Source organism: Cnephaeus nilssonii (assembly GCF_951640355.1).
Source record: "Cnephaeus nilssonii genome assembly, chromosome: 10".
NCBI classification, from domain to species: domain Eukaryota; kingdom Metazoa; phylum Chordata; class Mammalia; order Chiroptera; family Vespertilionidae; genus Cnephaeus; species Cnephaeus nilssonii.
Genome location: NC_137081.1, coordinates 42,144,770 through 42,163,973, shown reverse-complemented (window position 1 = coordinate 42,163,973; position 19,204 = coordinate 42,144,770). Strand labels below are relative to the sequence as shown.

At 38.1% G+C, this 19,204-nt stretch overlaps 1 protein-coding gene across 1 annotated transcript in view; it reads left to right on the top strand.

Annotated features, from left to right (window-relative positions):
* The window catches only part of MTX2 (metaxin 2), a 62,003-nt gene that overhangs the window by 22,727 nt on the left and 20,072 nt on the right, over positions 1–19,204 (top strand). Inside the window, exons 2-3 of the mRNA XM_079782673.1 lie at positions 1,603–1,650; positions 2,655–2,701. Coding sequence (XP_079638799.1) covers positions 1,603–1,650; positions 2,655–2,701 — 95 coding nt within the window. The remainder of the gene's footprint in view (positions 1–1,602; positions 1,651–2,654; positions 2,702–19,204) is intronic.

Below are 19,204 nucleotides of genomic sequence, written 5' to 3'. Positions count from 1 at the left end.
ATGTAGTTACTATGCTAGAATTGGTGATTCTGATGTTTTATGGCTTTTATAAAGGACAATTCAACAAATTATGTATATCCTATGAAGACTAATATTCTATCAGTGGAGACGTTGCTTCTTAAGTGCAGTTGATTAGACAGAATTTAAATCTAGTGCTTTTTCCAAGCACTGTTGAGTTGCTAATATTTTTGTAGCTAACTAGAGTCTCTGTAGATGAATGGTTAAGAGTCAAGGTCAAACCTGACTTTAGGCCTAAAATTAACTTTACCAGCTTTGACATTGTAGGTACTTATTGCTTCATCATGCTACTCTCCTTTGATTTTGTGGGGTGGTGGTGGTGGGATCAAGGCAATGAAATGTTCTAGAATACACCAGGATTCCAGTATATCAGTAGTTGGCAAACTCATTAGTCAACAGAGCCAAATATCAACAGTACAACGATTGAAATTTCTTTTGAGAGCCAAATTTTTTAAACTTAAACTTCTTCTAATGCCACTTTTTAAAAATAGACTCACCCAGGCCATGGTATTTTGTGGAAGAGCCACACTCAAGGGGCCAAAGAGCCGCATGTGGCTCACAAGCTGCAGTTCGCTGACCACGGCACTATATTTTTAAATATTACCAGCTTATAAAGCAATATGCACAGCATCATACAGATATATTTGATTCTTTCATGCATTGTTGTCTGTTTGAAAATTTACTTTGTTAAATGTTTACAGTGAAATATTATAAATATTGTTTCACTATTGTTTTTATAGTGAATCAGAATTCAGTATCTTTTTATATATATATGAGTAACATTTTGGATATGTCTGTGTTTGAAGGAGGCTAAAGGAATAGTAACATATAGGCTATGTTAGTTTTTTCAATTCTTTCTTTTTTTAAAAATATATTTTATTGATTTATCACAGTGAGGAAGAGAGAGGGATAGAGAGCTAGAAACATCGATGAGAGAGAAACATCGACCAGCTGCCTCCTGCACACCCCCTACTGGGGATGTGCCCGCAACCAAGGTACATGCCCTGACCGGAATCGAACCTGGGACCCTTCAGTCAACAGGCCAACGCTCTATCCATTGAGCCAAACCGGTTTCGGCTCAATTCTTACTTTCGATTGGGCAAGATATCTTCCACTTCCTCCCCATAACAAACAAACAAAAAACAAATTACCACCAAACAATAAACCAAACATGCATTTAAAACTTATCTAAACTACTTATACAGGTTACCATAGAATCTAAGGTAGTGTGAGTAGTTGCTACAGTTAAGGTAACTTGACAATTAACTTTAAATGCTCTCCAGTGGTCGGCAAACTCATTAGTCAACAGAGCCAAATATCAACAGTACAACGATTGAAATTCCTTTTGAGAGCCAAATTTTTTAAACTTAAACTTCTTCTAACGCCACTTCTTTAAAATAGACTTGTCCAGGCCGTGGTATTTTGTGGAAGAACCACACTCAAGGGGCCAAAGAGCCGCATGTGGCTCGCGAGCCGCGGTTTGCCGACCACTGCTCTAGGCCAATGCATGTGCTTATTTAACTTGGTGGGTTATTCATATGTTTTTGCCCTATGTGCCTAATTACCACTGCCTTGTTTCCACAGCTGTAGAACCTTGGCCTGAAAATGCTACATTATATCAGCAACTGAAAGGTAGGAACTTGTTCACAATTAAAAATGGCCTTGCATTAAAATATATCTATTACCAAAAAAATTCATTCAATAATATAATTTACTGCAAGGAGAACATAAAACATAAAGAAAAGGGCTTCCCCTTGTGTAATTTGTCTAGGAGATTTTGCCTAAACTTGTATCTGCCAGTGTAAACCAACTATTCATGGCCTATAAGGTCCTTAGTTTATTATTGACTCATTATATTGGCTGCTGTAGGCAGTGTAAAATGATGTGGTTGCAGGAGCAGTTGGCAGATTTACTGCACCAATAGCTGACACAGCAGATTTTTGAAGTCCTGTGGTAAAGTGGGCTCTCAGTAAAAAGGAACTGTTAAAATGTATAGGCCAGGATGTTCAGGCTCCCTTTAGCAGCTCTTCATATATCATCAGATCACATTATGGACCCCATTTGGGGCTCAGCAGCCTGCTACAGTTGTCAGAAGACTGCAAAGTAATGAAGACTAATATGCAGCAGCCCTAGTCTTCTAAGCATGGAATTTTTATTGCAGTGAACTTGTCATCTTTCTTTTGTGTGACAGACCTAGACACACTGTGCAATATTAACTGCAAGCTGGTTTTATATGATTTCGAATAGTTTTATTTTTAACTAGAGAGGTTTGAGTAGATACAAATAGTACTTAATTTTAAAATATATTTAATTTTAATGAAAAGAAGAGGAATATCTTAAAAACTTAAAAAATGAATTTGTTTTTAAGTGAGTGATTTTAATTATATGTTGCTGATAAAAATGTGATAAACAATCAGTTTTAGAGGAAATAGTCTTGTTTTATCATTGTTTACATACAATGATAATATAATCAAAATTATAATTAAATAGCTTTGATCTAGAACTTAATACTTATGTAACTTGAAAGGCTATATCTTTTTAAAAATAAGAATAGTTTTTAAAAATAAAAATATAAGTCTATCTGACTTGGTTAGCAATCACACTTTTGACTCAAACCTTTTATTGTATTTCCACAGGGGAGCAAATTTTGCTTTCTGACAATGCAGCTTCCCTTGCTGTGCAGGTAAATATATAAATAATGTAACATTTTTTTCATTTTGAGTTGGAAATTTTTCCCCCCAGATAATTTGATGCGGTCTGTTTAGAATTTTTGTGTGATTTACAATGATCAATATAATCTCTTCTGTGAAGGGTAAGTTTATTATATAATATTATTCAGATAATTGTTGTAAGTATATAAAATAAGCATAACATTTTCATTATTTGTTCTTTTTATAAAAAATTACTTCTGTTTCTTAGTAGTTTTGCTTTTGGCTAGATATGATGGTGTTGATTTTTTTGGGGGGTGATATGTTCATTTACAGACACCAGATTACTTTCTAACTTATTTGTGAAGATTCATTCACCACATATTTTAAAGCATCATTTTCTCATTATACTCATTCTAACATTTTGATAATCTTGAAGCAGACATATTCTTCTCTAGTAATCCTATCTAATAAAAGAGTAATATGCAATTTGACCGTCACACCAAGACACAAGATGGCTGCCCCCATGTGGTCAAAGATGGCTGCCCCCATGTGGACACAAGATGGCCGCCACAAGATGGCCTGCAGGGGAGGGCAGTTGTGGGAAGTTAGGGGTGACCAGGCCAGCAAGGGAGGACAGTTGGGAGGGACCCAGGCCTGCAGGGGAGGGCAGTTGGGGGGGACCAGGCCTACAGGGGAGGGGAGTTGGGGGGGACCAGGCCAGCAGGGGAGGACAGCTGGGGGGGACCTGGCCTGCAGGGGAGGGCAGTTGGGAGCCAGCAGTCCTGGATTGTGAGAGGGATGTCCGACTGCCCGTTTAGGCCTGATCCCTCTGGGCCTGGTCCCCTCCAAATGCCCTCCCCTGCAGGCCTGTTCCCCCCAACTGCCCTCCCTGCAGGCCTGGTCCCCCCCAACTGCCCTCCTCTGCTGGCCCGATCACCCCTAACTGCCCTCCGGCTTGCCTGCTCACCCCCAACTGCCCTCCCCTGCAGGCCTGGTCCCCCACAACTGCCCTCCCTTGCAGGCCTGGGTCCCCCCAACTACCCTCCCTTGCTGGCCTGGTCTCCCCCAACTGCCCTCCTCTGCTGGCCTGGTCACCCCTAACTTCCCACAACTGCTCTCCTCTGGGATCGGGCCTAAATGGGCGGTCGGACATCCCTCAAGGGGTCCCAGATTGGAGAGGGTGCAGGCTGGGCTGAGGGACCCCCCCCCTCCTGCACGAATTCCATGCACCGGGCCTCTAGTTTTTTATATCCTACTAGAGGCCCGGTGCACAAAATTCATGCACGGGGGTGGGGTGGGAGGGGTCCTCTCAGTACAGCCTGCACCCTCTCCAATCCTTGGAGGATGTCCGACTGCACCCTCTCCAATCCTTGGAGGATGTCCGACTGCACCCTCTCCAATCCTTGGGAGGATGTCCGGGGATCTGGCCTTAACTGGCAGTTGGACATTCTCTCACATCCTGGACCACTGGCTCCTAAGTGCTCACCTGCCTGCCTGCGTAGTCACCCCTTACTGCCCCCCCTGCCGGCATGGTCGCCCCCAACTGCCCCTCTCTGCCGGCCTGGTTGCCCTTAACTGCCACCCCTGCTGCCAGCCTGGTCGCCCCCAACTGCACGCCCCCCACCAGCCTAGTTGCCCCTCACTGCCCCCCCTGCCAGCCTAATCGCCCCCAACTGCCCTCCCTGCCGGCCTGGTCGCCCCCAACTGCACCCCCCCCCCCCTTGCTGTTCTGGTCGCCCCTAACTGCCGCCCACCTCCGCTGGCCTGGTCGCCTCTTACTGCCCCCCCCTGCCGGCCTGGTCTCCCAAAACTGCCCCTCCTGCTGGCCTAGTCACCCCTCATGGCCCCCCCGCTGGCCTGGTCACCCCACTCAGCCTGCTGTTCAGTCATTTGGTTGTCCCTCACTAACCACCCTGCAGCCTGGTTGTAGGCAGCCAGCCATCTTGTGAGGGCGTGAGGGTCAATTTGCATGTTACCTCTTTATTATGTAGGATTGATTACATTAGTGTTTATCCCCAAACCACTTATTGAATGGAATAGCTCTTTAAGTTGTATATCACAGTTGTATAATCCAAAAAAGATTAGTGGTCCTATAAATTTTAAATTGTACTATAGGAAGAATAGGACACTTGGGGATTATTTGCTTTAACAAAAGAAAGAAATGTTCATGTAGGTTATAGAATTATAATTATTCAAACATTTTACATACTTATCTGCTGTTTATTCAGTTAGCTAACATAATTTGAATTACAAAGAAATATTTTTTTTGGTCCAGCATCTAAAAGATAACTTAAAAGAGAAATGTAAGACATGTGATATTTGTTGGAGATGAGACTGTGAGCATCTTGAGGACAGAAAGGAAGAAAAGGAACTGTGAACTTCTGCTGTGTTCTAGGCATGATGTTAGACACTTGGTTATCTCATTATATTTCTTTATTCACTTGGTATCCTCTCGGCTTAATAACTATGTCTAATACATAGTATATCATTCAGTACATTTGTATTTTGTTTAAGATAGGGAAAGGAGAGATGAAAAGGAATGTATTGAACAGTAACTTATTTGTATGAGTCTGAGTATCTTCAAGTTTCTTTTTGAAGATTTGTATCTTTTTAGAATATAAATTGTTTATTTTATTTATTTACCTTTATTTTATCTTTAGGCACTAGCATTATAACTAGTGCGTTTTCTTATGTTAACTTTGGAGAAGCAGAAATTTTAGTTGGTTATAGGCAATAAATATGGATTTTATACTGCTATTTAATTTTTAAAAAGATTATTTATTTATTTATTTTTGGTAAGGAAAATAGAATTTAAGTTTTGCTTTCAAATACTAATAACATGGTACCTAGAATATAGAATGCACTCAGTAAATATTTGTTGAATGAAGGGTTTGTACGTGTGGGAAAAGCAATGTTACCTAGTAATTGATAGCACCAATAAATTATTTGCTGTGTATAAACTAGTATTTTCAATCTTTATAGCCTTGAAAAGATGGCTCAGGGAACAGTGAATATTTTAGTCGAAGCACTAATTAACCTTTTTTTAATTGCCATTTTTGGGATAACTCTTTCAGGATCTGATGAAACACATTCCAGTGCATGCACACAAGTAAAAACATACCCAGACTATTCTGCATATGGTTTTAGGAAGTTTACTGATCTCTCTGCTGAAGCTGTCTGGAAACCCCCAAAGAAGAGTACCGTATTTTCCGGCATATAAGACGACTTTTTAACCCAGGAAAGTCTTCTCAAAAGTTGGGGGTCGTCTTATACGCCAGGTGTCATCTTATAGGGCGGGTATATCCCAAACTCTATATTTTAACTGGAAAAGTTGGGGGTCGTCTTATAATGCCCAGTCGTCTTATACGCCGGAAAATATGGTAGTTTAGGAAATACTGAAGTAATTTTCACTAAGGAAAGTATTTTGGGTAGGAATATACCAATGGTTCTTAACTAAGGGAGATTTCAACTCCACAGAGGACACTTGACCATGTTTGGACATGTTTGGTTGTCTCAACTGTTATGGGAGAGTGCTATTGGCACTCCCAATAAAAATTCTATTGGGTAGATGCCAGGGATGCTCTTAAACATCTTACAATACATAGGACAGTCTCTCCATAATAAAGGATTATCCAGCCCCAAATATAAGTAGTGTCAATGTTGAGAAACCCTGGGATAGATGGCTTAATTAGTTTTCATAGCAAACTAAAATATTGGTATATTAGCGATAAAAAACAATGAATGCCTTAAATAATCTGTGGGAGGGAAAAATCTTGGTGTGTACTTTATTTAGCAACTCTATTTTTATGGTTCCTGTTAATTTGCTTTCTCACCATGGCTTCTCAAATCATAGTTGCAATTAAAAATAAAACCAGGAAAAAAGGAACCTTTCAAAATGCAGAATTTTGCTTAACCATTTTCAGTTGTTTTGTTATACTACATATGTCACTTAGATGATAAATTAACCAGCATATATTAAAAATTCTTGGTTTTCTTCAATATTCTTTGGCTTGACAGCTGATAGTAGCCATGACTATAAATGTGACTTTTCCAGATATCTGATGTAAACTTTATGGAGTAATTTTCATCTATATAGTGGACCAGATCCATTTAGAAGAATCAGTTAAATGTATAAAATTGATCAAAACAATGTAACAGGTATCCATAAACTGGATATTTACTAGAAGAAACCAGATATCATACATCAGATATTTTAGTAGTCTGCTAGTTAAGCCATCAGGAAATTTAAATTTTACTTACCACATAGAGTTGGCATTTATTATACCCCTGAAACTAAGTTAATTTTTGATTAAAGGAACCTTTATGATTTTAGTTTAAAAGAAAATAAAATTTTTTCTCATGGCTATTATTTCCTCTTAGATTTGCTTTTCTTTCCTCATCCACAAAGTATTAGTATTACCTCAAGTGTTTGCCTGGTCATAAAATAATCTCATGTGTTGAATGTAGTTAAGTATTAGTGTAGTGTGTGTTTCTCTGTTTTTCATGATATATACATATATACATATGTACATACATACATACATGTAACTAGGTATATATACATATATATGACATACTACACACACACATACACATGGTGAGAGAGAAACTTTCCATTTTATAATACTTCCACTTTGAAGGAATTAAGCTTGTATTGATTGGTAAAAGAACTTTGATAATAATTTTCTGTGGCTACTCATACCCTTAAACCTAAACCAATTATTTAATAGATATCTATATATATAAAAGCCTAAGCAACCAAACGACCGAATGACCGAACGACCGGTTGCTATGAAGTGCACTGACCATGCTCAACGCAGGGGGCAGATGCTCAATGCAGGAGCTGCCCCCTGGTGGTCAGCGTGTTCCCACTGCGGGAGTGCCGCTCAGCTGACCAACCTGTCCTGGCAGCCCACCAGCCTGGCAGCAGCCACTCACTCCCTCAGTAGTCCTGCAGGTCCAATCTCCAGAGAACAGGCCAGGCACTGACGGACAGGCACTGCTGGCACGATCCCGACAGCGCTGCTGGCCTCCTAGAAGTCGGCCTTGGGCACCGCGGCCGTTGCCCCTCCATAGACACTCCGCAAGGAAGAAACGTTATAAAAGCAGCCTCCTGGTGGCTCCTGACAACTGGCACGAATGTGAGCAGGATGGATCCCAGGCTGCCAAGGGTGTCCCACCACCTGCCCAGAGGGCCGATCGCGTCCTGGCCCACCTACCCCCCTCGGGACATGCGCTAGATTCAGGGCTCATGGCTGGCAAGCACCACGACAGCAGCACGAGCCTCTCCCAATCAGGACTGACTGGGTGGGAGCCTGCCGGCAGGTGCAGCAGGGCCGGGATGAGGGGGAGCAGCCGGCCCTGCTGCACCTGGCGGCATTGGACTGCTGGTTTCGGTCCAACCCCCGCAGGCCAGGCTGAGGGACCCCATGGTGCATGAATCCATGCACTGGGCCTCTAGTATGCATATAAGATCTTTGGTTAACCTCTTCCCATCCTTCCCCCTCCCCTTCCCTCTGAGATTCATCAGTCTGTTCCATGTTTCCATGCCTATGCATTGAGCGTCTGCCCCCCTGGTGGTTAATGCGTGTCATAGTGACCAATCAAAAGGTCGAACAGTTCTTGGGTTTTTATATATATAGACTAGAGGCCCGGTGCACGTAATCGTGCATGGGTAGGGTCCTTAGGCCTAGCTGGCGATCAGGGCCGATCAAGGCCTTCTGGCTGCCGGCCAGGGCCTCCCTTCCCCGGCTGCTGGCCACTGGTCGGGGCCTTCCTTCATTCTGCGTCGCTCCCTGGTGGTCAGCGCACATTGTAGCGAGCGAGTGGTCTCCCAGTCGAACTCCTGAGGGGACAATTTGCATATTAGGCATAATATATATATATATATATATATATATATATATATATATATATATATATATATGCATTTAGTTCAAAAATTATTTCTGACATTTCCTAGCCAATTATATCTTATTCTTATAGATTACATTAAGATGTGACATTAAGACATGTCTTAGTTTTTGGATCTTTGAAATGTGATAAAGGCAGTAAGGCAGTCTTACCTATATTATGAGTTATTGTGAAATTGAAGTTTGGTAATAAATGGGAAAAAGGTAAAAGCAATAGGAACATGATGTTAAATGCTGAATTAGTGCCTATTTTGACTTCAAAGATTTATATACATATTTTTAATGTCTTTATATAATAAAATGTTAATTTCTACTCAGTTTTAGAGAAGACTTTGATTAGTATATATGAAGCTAATTTAAAAAGAAACCTTTTTACCCTAGCCAGTTTGGTTCAGTGGATAGAGCGTCAGCCTGCAGACTGAAGGGTCCCAGGTTTGGTTCCCATTAAGGGCACATGCCCTGGTTGCAGGCTCGATTCCCAGTGTGGGGCCTGCAGGAGGCAGCTGATCAATGATTCTCTCTTATCATTGATGTTTCGATCTCTCCCTCTTCCTTCCTCTCTGAAATCAATAAAAATGTATTTAAAAATAAATAAATAAAAAGAAACCTGTTTTTGGTGTGTAGTTAAATAGTAATATCCTAATGTAGTGATTAGGGAAGAACAGAGGGAGGGATATTTCTCCTTTGGGACTGCATGTCAGTTGTTGCATTGTGATTATGAAAATGCTGTATAGCAGATGGCCACAGTGGACAGCTTCCCTGCAGAATTTTGAAGGAAATGATTTTCAATTTTCAGTTTAGTTGGATCCAGTTTTGTTTTAAACAAGTTGTTTATGGTTGTATGCAATTTTTGTCTTAGTTTAATTTAAAACTGATATAAATACAAGTAGGATGATATCAGTGGATATATTTTAATAGAGAATTAATATTTTATGGAAAACATTTAAAAATTGATATCTTAAAATTTCATAAAGTGAAAATTTGAGTTTACTTTTTTATTTATTTTAGAGAGAAAGGAGAGAGAGAGAGAGAGAGAGAGAGAGAGAGAGAGAGAGAGAGAGAGAGAGAGAGAGAGAAACAGAGAAACATCGATTTGTTGTTCAACTTGGGCATTTATTGGTTGCTTCTTGTATGTGCCCTGACCAGAGATCGAACCCTCAACCTTGGTGTATCAGATGACGCTCTAACCAACTGGCCTACCCAACCAGTGCTAAATTTTAGTTTTTTAACATTTGCTCACCCCTCCCACTTTGCTCATCCTCTGCAAAATGAGGCTTCTGTATTTACTTTCAGGATTAGGAGAAAGAAAGGAAAACTAAGGGGTAGAGAGAATTTGGTAAACATTTGTTACATCAGGGGACTTGTAAAATTCTATTCAGTATTCTAAAATGAGCAAAATGGAGGCCACAGAGGTTTTCTTGATAACACTGAGTTTATATTTTTCAGATTGAATATTTTTTCCTCATCACCTTTTCTATACCAAAAAGCATTTTTTTGATTTATGCTTATAATCTGGAATAATTTAAATATATAAAACTTAAGTTACAAACAGAATGTTGCAGAATAAAAAAATTTTCATCAATATTAATTCATCAGCACATAAATGGTATTGTTATATAAAATATTTAAATTAATCTTACTAGAGTTGTGAAAATGAAGAATATTCAAAATGGAATTAGGTGGCTAAGAGAGTTGTTATTTTTAGTAATTAGTGAAATAATATAAAATGATTATTTGGGGTAATGGATTACTAATATAAATATCTATTTAACTTAGCAAAAAAAATCATACTCCTGTAATTCTGAGAGATTACAAATAAGAACATCAATTGTATACTTTTTTGTTTAAAAAGTAAATAGCAAGCAGAATTTCAAAATTTGTTGCTGTTAAACAGAGCAATAAAGACAGCAGTAAGATGAGAAAAATGACAGTCAATTTTTTAAACAGAAAAAGGCTAGAATTCTTCATTATTAGATATACAGTATCAACATAATCGATCTAGCAGCATTGTATTTGAGCTGAAAATACACTTAAATTTGAGGCCATACACTACTCGTGTGAGTGAAACATCTTTCATATAGTTCTAAGATGAAATTACCCTTGAATGAATAGCATCTTCATTTATCTTCAAACCTCTTCTGTGCTTTTAGTGAATCTACTCTTTCAACATTCTACAACAAGAATTACATTATACCATTATACCAAAGTACTTCTGCAGTGTGAAATAGATTGGTTTGGAAAATGAACCTGGCTTTGCTATAAATTACATTCCCAGGTACAAAGGAGTTTGTTATTTTGTTTAAAATAGTCACAAATATAATTAAGGTCTTAATTTATGTTAAACTACAAATATGGCTATTACTTTAACTGGATTAGGTACTTAATCTGTCACTTCAAGAATGATACCTAACACTTTTCATTTGTAACCTTAGATATATTATTTCAATTACAGGATCTGCAGCTGTTTGATATAAAAATTATTTTGTAGATAGATTTGTTCATGGTTTTTAATTTTAAAACATGCCTCTTCAGTAAAGTGAAAAATAATTCTTCAGTTGCCATCATAGTTTTCCTTTGTGTCCTAGTAAAACAAGATATGAATTAAAATTCAGAACCATTTTCATTTTGTGTCCTGAAAATGGCATTGCATGCTTTAGAATAGTCCTTGGTGAATCTTTACATAAAATATTTCAAATTTAATTATGAAATGAATAAAAGCTTTGTCCTAAAGAAGAAAACCTAAGGTCTGCTGTCAGGATAGATTTACCTTGTTGTACTAAAAATGGATTGATTGTTCACTACCTAGAATTTGGATAACTTTGTTAATGTGATTCACATACTTTTTAGAAGCTATGTTTATAATTCCTTAAATTCCACAAAATTAATTAGTATAAAGCACCCAATCTTAAAAAACGTATTCAATATAATTCTTTAAACTTTTGAATTATTTTTATATCTTTACTAGAGGCCTGATGCACGAAATTGGTGTGCATGGGTAGAGTCCCTAGGCCTGGCCGGCAGTCAGGGCCGATTGTGGGGCGACTAGAAGGGCAATCAGGGGGGCCCCCCCGCTGGCACCCGCCTTGGCTGGTCTGGGGCCTGCAGGCTGGAGGAAGCTCCGTGCGTGTCATAGTGACCGGTCATTTCACCAGTTCCACCATTTGGTCGATTCGCATATTAGGCTTTTATTATATAGGATTGGGAAGCAATGTTGAATTTCTTGTTTAAGTGCAATTAAAGAATACTGTTATGTATTTTACCAATGCTCATTTTGTTTTTGGAATAAAGAAGAGGAAAGAAGATCGTTGTTACTGCTCATTGGTAAATGATTCAATATTGAGTTACCATTATTTTATTAAAATGAAAAGAATACATTTTATTCTTGCCATTTACTATTTAGCATATCCTAAGAATTTTTTTTCTGTTTTTATTCTTCTCAGTTGGTAATATTTATTTTATCTGTAAATAACAAAACTTTAAAACATTCATTATAGGACTTCAGGGGGAAAAGTTTCTTTTCTTTACTCCAAAATTATTCATTGAGTGCTAGCCATGCAACTGGTATTGCATTAGGTTCTTGGGTTACAAGAATTAATCTTTTCCTTCCTTTGCCTATTTTATATCTCTTTTGCTTAATTTTGACCCTATAACTTACTTTTATTTATTCTAACAGGGAAAGCTTGTATCTTTTCCTATTCTGGTTATTGTTTTTGTTGCTTTTTTTCTATACTTGATTTTTTTTTTCTACAGCTGTCAGATGTTGATGTGTCTAAAATTGAGTCAAATATTCCAGGAATAGTTTTCAGGTGAGAGTTGTATTATGGGAGGTCCTCTGATTTGCTCTCAATAGCATTTCATGTTTTGGCAACAAATTTGCTCTATTTAAAGCTTATTATGCTTATTGAATTGTGGTTTCTGATTACTTCTGCACAGCTATTTTTTTAAGTTGAATTCCTATTACTGTTTCCTAAAACACTGTTTACTGATATTTGTAATATTATTGACTTTTAAAAATCCTCTGAATTTAAAAGGAGTTACATCTATTTTTTTGTATGCATATAAACAACAGAAATTTATTTCTTAGTTCTGGAGGCTAGAAGTTCAAGACAGGGTTGCAACATGGTTGAGGGAGGGCCCTCTTCTGGGGTTGCAGACTTTTTATTTTAATTTTTATTGTTGAGAGTATTATAGATGTCTCCCCCCAATTCCTCCCACATCTAATTTTTAAAGAACAGTGAGCTTTGTTGTATACTACTAGTTATCTATGAAGTTATGTTTGCATTTATTATTATGAATATCAATATCTTACTCATTAAGCAAATATTTATTGAGAACCTGTAGTATGCCAATGATAACGCAGTGGATAAGATAGACATGGTCATTGTGTACTAATGGAGCGTGTATTCTGGAGGTAGAGGCCTTTTATCAGTTTCATCAGTGTGTTACTTAGAAAAATTATTTGTAAAGTAAAAGTTTATGTCAATATCCTTATTCACTTGTTTTTGCCTTGTTAGAAAGAGTTTATATTATATGAGATACATATTAAAAACAGAAATCATACATTTGCTCTTTACATTATTCTTTAAAAAAGTACTTTGGGTTATGTTGCCTTATTTATCCTTTAAATATCTATTTAGAGATTTTTATCTTAGTGTACAATTTTGCTATTTTGATTTTAAATAATATTTTACATACAGTACCTCAATTACTCTGCTTAATAAATTGTTTTCATTTTAGAAATCAGAATGCTTATGAGATAAAGGAACTTTCTCAAGCTAACACAGTCAGTCGCTAAGACTCCACTGCGAGATGTCTCACTGGGAGGCTCTGCTCTATTAATTCCTTTTTGTTCTATACTGACTCTTAAAACTGATGCAAAGACTTTTCATTTTTCAAAAGATACTGTAGTCTTCCATTTAAACAACTTGCTTCTTACATCTATCTTTTGTTAGGATCCATTAAGTTCTGCTAGGGCACTTATCCAGTGACAATTAAGGAGTGGGGATGTGCTAATGGTTCACCCAGTCATAATAGTGGTATGGCTTATGAGTCAGCAACAGAAAGTCAATTGCTCTAAATGATGGTAAGGATAGCATGTTAATGAGGCAACATTTTCCCTGGGTAAATGTAGCGACCAGAGCAGGCCCGTTGTTGGCTGGCTGTGTTTCCATTCAACTGGGATGGAGCCCTTTTCACCATTTTCTGAACTGTTTTTAGTTATCATTTTGAAAAGCCATAATGCAATTAAATAAAAGAATATTTGATATTTTAAGGTTTTTAATATTGTGGATTCTATTTCCTTGTTTCTGTCAGGAACTATCATATTTATTGTTTTCTGTAAAAGAAATGAATGACTTTTTGGCTTTGAATTTAATTTCACTGATTTCCTCCCTACATTTCTTTCTGGAATATTATTATTAGTATATTTCTCCATGAATAAAGACTTGAAGAAACTAGATATGCATAATACTTGAGATGTATTGCTTTTGTTTGATTTTCTCATTAATGTTATTCTACTTTCCTACTTATATTAATTATAAGAGACCTGCATACTTATTTTTAATCTCCTGAAGGTTGAGCCAGAGTTGCTGAGATTTTAAAGGACTCCTGCTGGCAGTGGCTTTTTCATGTCATTCATGTCTCAGCAAATTTTCAGAAGATAATACTTCTCTCATTGGATGGCTTTCTTAGCTTCTTAAAGCTGCTTATTTTAACCAGGCAGTTAAATTGGCTTTTCACTTGGTGGGCTGTAGATGCAGGGGATAGAAATCACCAAAGATAAAACTATCCTTGATTGTTTTTTTATTCTGTATAATATCAGTTTCTTAACACCTTGATATTATAGACCTGCAGGAAAGTATTGACAAAGATGATATTGATCTGTACATACTTCTGTCACCTGTGTCCATAAAAGAGATGGGGCGGCCTTCAAGATTGGGCTTCTCAGTGTTTCAATAGAACATGCTTGTCTGGTTTCAAAGAATGTAGTTATTCCTTAGCATCTCCAGGTCTTTGAAAAGAGAACAGAGTGGAGTTGCTTGTTATTCATGTCTTCTCTTGCTAAGATGTCTTTTTTTTTTTTTTTTTTTTGCTAAGATGTCTTTAATGCACTGATTACCATTGTTACAGACCCACTGGGTGCAATAGAACTTTCTGCGATGATGTAAATGTTCTGGTGGTTTGTTTTTGTTTTTTTTTTTTGTGTGTGTGTGTGTGTGTGTGTGTGTTTTGTGTGTTGTCCAATAACTATGATATCCAGTAGCCAAATGTGACTTTTGAGCACTTGAAATGTGGCTAGTATGACTGGGGAACTGAATTTAAATTTTATTCAACTTTAATTCACTTAAATTTAAGTTAAATAGCCACAGATGACTAGTGGCTACCATATTGGACAGCACAGTTTATACATCATTATTCTGATAGAATGTAGTAAGTTTTTTGACTCAAAAACTTTATATTGTCAATCACTTGAATTAGTTTGGAATAAAATATCCAACTGAGGAATAGGACTTAGGTGAGTTATCCTAAGTTTTTTTTAAACTATAATTAGAACTACATTTTCCTTTGGATTTAGATAAGAATAAAAACATGCAGATTTCGATTTCAGATTGAAAGTAAAATGTGTTTTAGGTTGTTGTTTCATGCCTGTTTTATTTGGAGTATTTGGAGTGCTGATAGGGGATTGAAAATGAAAATGAAAGATGAAAATACTATTTTGGAATGTTTTGGGGATTTTCTTTCATCCTACAAGAGAAAGGGGTAATACTGTTTGAATCAAAGCCTGGTTTGGTTTTAGAATTTTTATATCCTTGAACACAATCATAGTAATGTTTTGTTTTGTATTTTGAAAGTTTGGATGAAAATACTGTGTTTGTGACATCAGACTTCTTTGTGAAGTACAGATTAATTAAGAAAACATATTTTGAATCAGGGATGAAGAGTAATTATAGTAAATATTGTAAAACTAATCTTTGGCTAACCAGAGTTATACCATCAATTGGACAAAATTGATGTTAAATTGGACAAAATTAAGTTTGTATTTATAGTAAAGGAGGAGAAAATTCACAAGACTGGAAGTATGGCTTTGATTACAGAACATTACAATTTTGCTTAATCATTTTTGTGAAATACAGCTTTCTGGAATATTGATTAGTATAGTTGCCATTATGCATGTAGTATAGCAAAATGCAGTATACCATGTTTATTATTTTTTATATATTATGACTGTTAACTAACAACTGAATATTATTTAGACCTTTGAGAAAATATAAGCAGTTCTTTCAGATTCCTTTCTTCTTTTGAGGGCCTCAATCCTCTCTTAGCCCCTCATTCTTAGCACATGATTTCTCCTTCTGTTAATCATGGAATATGAGCACCCTCTAATTTTCTTATTATACTGCAATTCTCATCACTGTTTCCGACTACCCCTTATATGACAGTGGAAAAAGTGTCCTGTTTTTTGGCAAAAGTCTCTCCACCTGTGCTTTTATTCCATTCCTTTTTCCCTTCTCATGGATTTTGCATGTCAATCTTTCTACCCGTTTCTTGTAATTTCAGCCTATTTTCACTTTTTTTTTCTATTTATGTTTTAATGAGCTCAGCCTTTCTCCATCATCAGTGCTGTTGCATGTATAATGGAAGGGAGTTGACCTTTTTAATCCTTCCTGCCTTCTCCTCACTAGTCTTCTTGAAAGAGCTGTTTAAACTTATTCTCTCTAATTCTCTTCCTAGCAAACGGTGTTTTAATAAGACTTCCACATGATTTTGATGCATGCCAACCAGATTGGAGAACCACTTCCCTAGTCTATACTTAGAGGTCAATCAAGAAGCTCACTATTATTACTATAAATTGTGAGTGCACATTATGGTATTTAGAGGAATGTTAATATACACTTACAGTGACACAGAGGAATCAGCTTTTGATTGGCTGAGGTGGTGCTTAAACTTAGAAACAGTAATTGTTGGTGAATTAGTTAGGTTTAAGTTTTGTCTGTGAGTGACAAAAAACCCAAATGGAAAAATTTTTTTTTCCTTATAAACACAGGTAATCCAGGTTTGGTGACTACATGACTATCAAAGACCTAGGCTTCTTTACTCCTATTGTTCTACCATGTTAAACACTGAATTTGTACTTAATGATTTAGTTTGGCTGCTGGGGCTACAGTCATCCTTTTCACATTCTAGTCAACAGGATGGAAAAAATGGTTCCTATTTAAGAAACTTTCCAGCAGTTGCCCAGAACTTTAAATCCCATTGGTCAGAATTTAGACTTTGGCCACACCCTGTTACAAGAGAGCCTGGAAAATAAAGTTCTTATTTCAGGCAGTCACGTGTGAAGATATAACTCATGGGTTCTACCACTGTAGAGAAAGAGGGGGAGCATATATAGGGAAATAATTGAGCCTCTGCCACAATAAACTCTGAGAGCTTTGGTTGGCTCAGTCACTAAGCATTGAATGCTTAGTATAAGTAGTGCACTGTCTTATGGTAGCTGTAGGAAAATGAGGGAGGTTGGAGGGGTGACATAATTACAAAAATTCAAATCTATTCCTGGCTTCTCTAAGATATTACATTTACTTGATGACATCAGACATGTAGACATAAATTTTAGAGCAATGCAGGAATCAGAGGGTATAAGTAGAGAGGGATCAGAGTCATGGGTGGTTTATTTGTAGAGAGGAGCATTTCTAGAAGACTGGAGTTTTGGGAAGACAGATTTAAAGAAGAGAATTGACGTATTTTTAGGTAAATAGAGCTCTTCATATAAGATTATAATCACTGTTGAACACTCTTACTGCTTTGAAAGAATCTTAAGACTGATATCCAATATAGAACTGAGGAAGGAATTGTAATAGGCAACCCCTATGAGAAATCTTTATTGGCTAGGATAGGCTGGTCTATTAATAGACTTAATATATGGTAAGTATTAGCCTTGTTATTTATTAATTTATCTCAACTGAGATTTGACTGTTATTTATAGTAGTTTCCTCAGTTTTGAAATAGATAAAAACTTTGTTTTCTAATTTGTATGTGGTATTAAAACCATTATAATCTACTAGAGGCCCGGTGCATGAAAATCGTGCTGGGGGGGGGGTGTCCCTCAGCCCAGCCTGCACCCTCTCCAATCTGGGACCCCTTGAGGGATGTCCGACTGCCCGTTTAGGCCCAATCCCACTGGGACTGCTGGCTCCCAACCGCTCACCTGCCTGCCTGCCTGATTGCCCCTAATTGCTTCTGCCTGCCAGCCTGATCACCCCCTAACCACTCCCCTGCCAGCCTGATTGACGCCTAACTGCTCTCCTGCCAGCCCGATTGCCCCTAACTGCCCTCCCCTGCTGGCCTGGTCACCCCTAACTGTCCTCCCTGCAGGCCTGGTTGCCCCCAACTGCCCTCGCCTGCTGGCCTGGTCACCCCTAACAGCCCTCCCTTGCCCGCCTCGTCGCCCCTAACTGCCCTCCCTTGCTGGCCTGGTTGCCCCTAACTGCCCTCCCTTGCTGGCCTGGTCGCCCCCAACTGCCCTCCCCTGCAGGCCTGATCACCCCCAACTGCCCTCCCTTGCAGGCCTGGTCCCTCCCAACTGCCCTCCCCTGCTGGCCATCTTGTGGCGGCCATCTTGTGTCCACATGGGGGTGTCCATCTTTGACCACATGGGGGCGGCCATCTTGGGTGTTGGAGTGATGGTCATTTTGCATATTACCTCTTTATTATATAGGACTAGAGGCCTGGTGCAATTTGTGCATGGGTGGGGTCCGGCTGGCCTGCCCAGATTGGGGTGTGGTGGGGGGAGGGGACAAGGGCATATGGGAGGCCAGCGGTTGGCCCCGCCCCTGATTGGGGTGGGGGGGGCCGATGTGGGGCAGCCAGGGGGAGGGGCCACGGCTGGCCGGGGGGAGGGGCCGTGGGTGGTTGGCAGTCCGGCCCCGCCCCCTGGTGGAACTCCCAGTAGAGGGGACAATTTGCATATTAGCCTTTTATTATATAGGATGACTATCCCAATTGAACAATTTTATAGAAAGAAGATAGGTAAATATAGTGAGTGGAGAAAAAGAAACCTGCATGTCATAGAAGAGAGAACAAGGGGAGTAACCTTTGAGTGTTACAAAAAAACAGTGGAGAGAATCTATCAGAAGGCATGTATGTTGGCAGAGAGTTTACTGATGTCTTAAAAACACTTAAAAATGAATTAATATATATCATCAATACAATTTTATATTTTTTCACTTAGTATTATAATGTGGATATTTTTCCTGTCATAAAATATTCTTTATTTAAAAGTGTGATTTTTAAAATTGTATAATATTCCATGGTTTGGATTTATCATAAATGATTTACCCATTTCCTATTGTTAGATATTTAAGTTGCTTATAAAATTTTCATTACTTCAAACAAAGTAAAAATAAACTATATCTTTAGTAAGTGATTAATGAGCATAAAAACTACATGTTAGGATATTTAGTATTATTGGAGAGAACTTTAAAATAGCAGAAATAACATTTTGAGAGCTTTATCCTAAGACAAAAAAGAATAGTAGAATTAAGTAATAATTCCTTATAATAATTGGACTTTTGCCATCTATTAAAGAAAATTAAAGCAATGTACAATACTGTTGACTTATGTAAATGA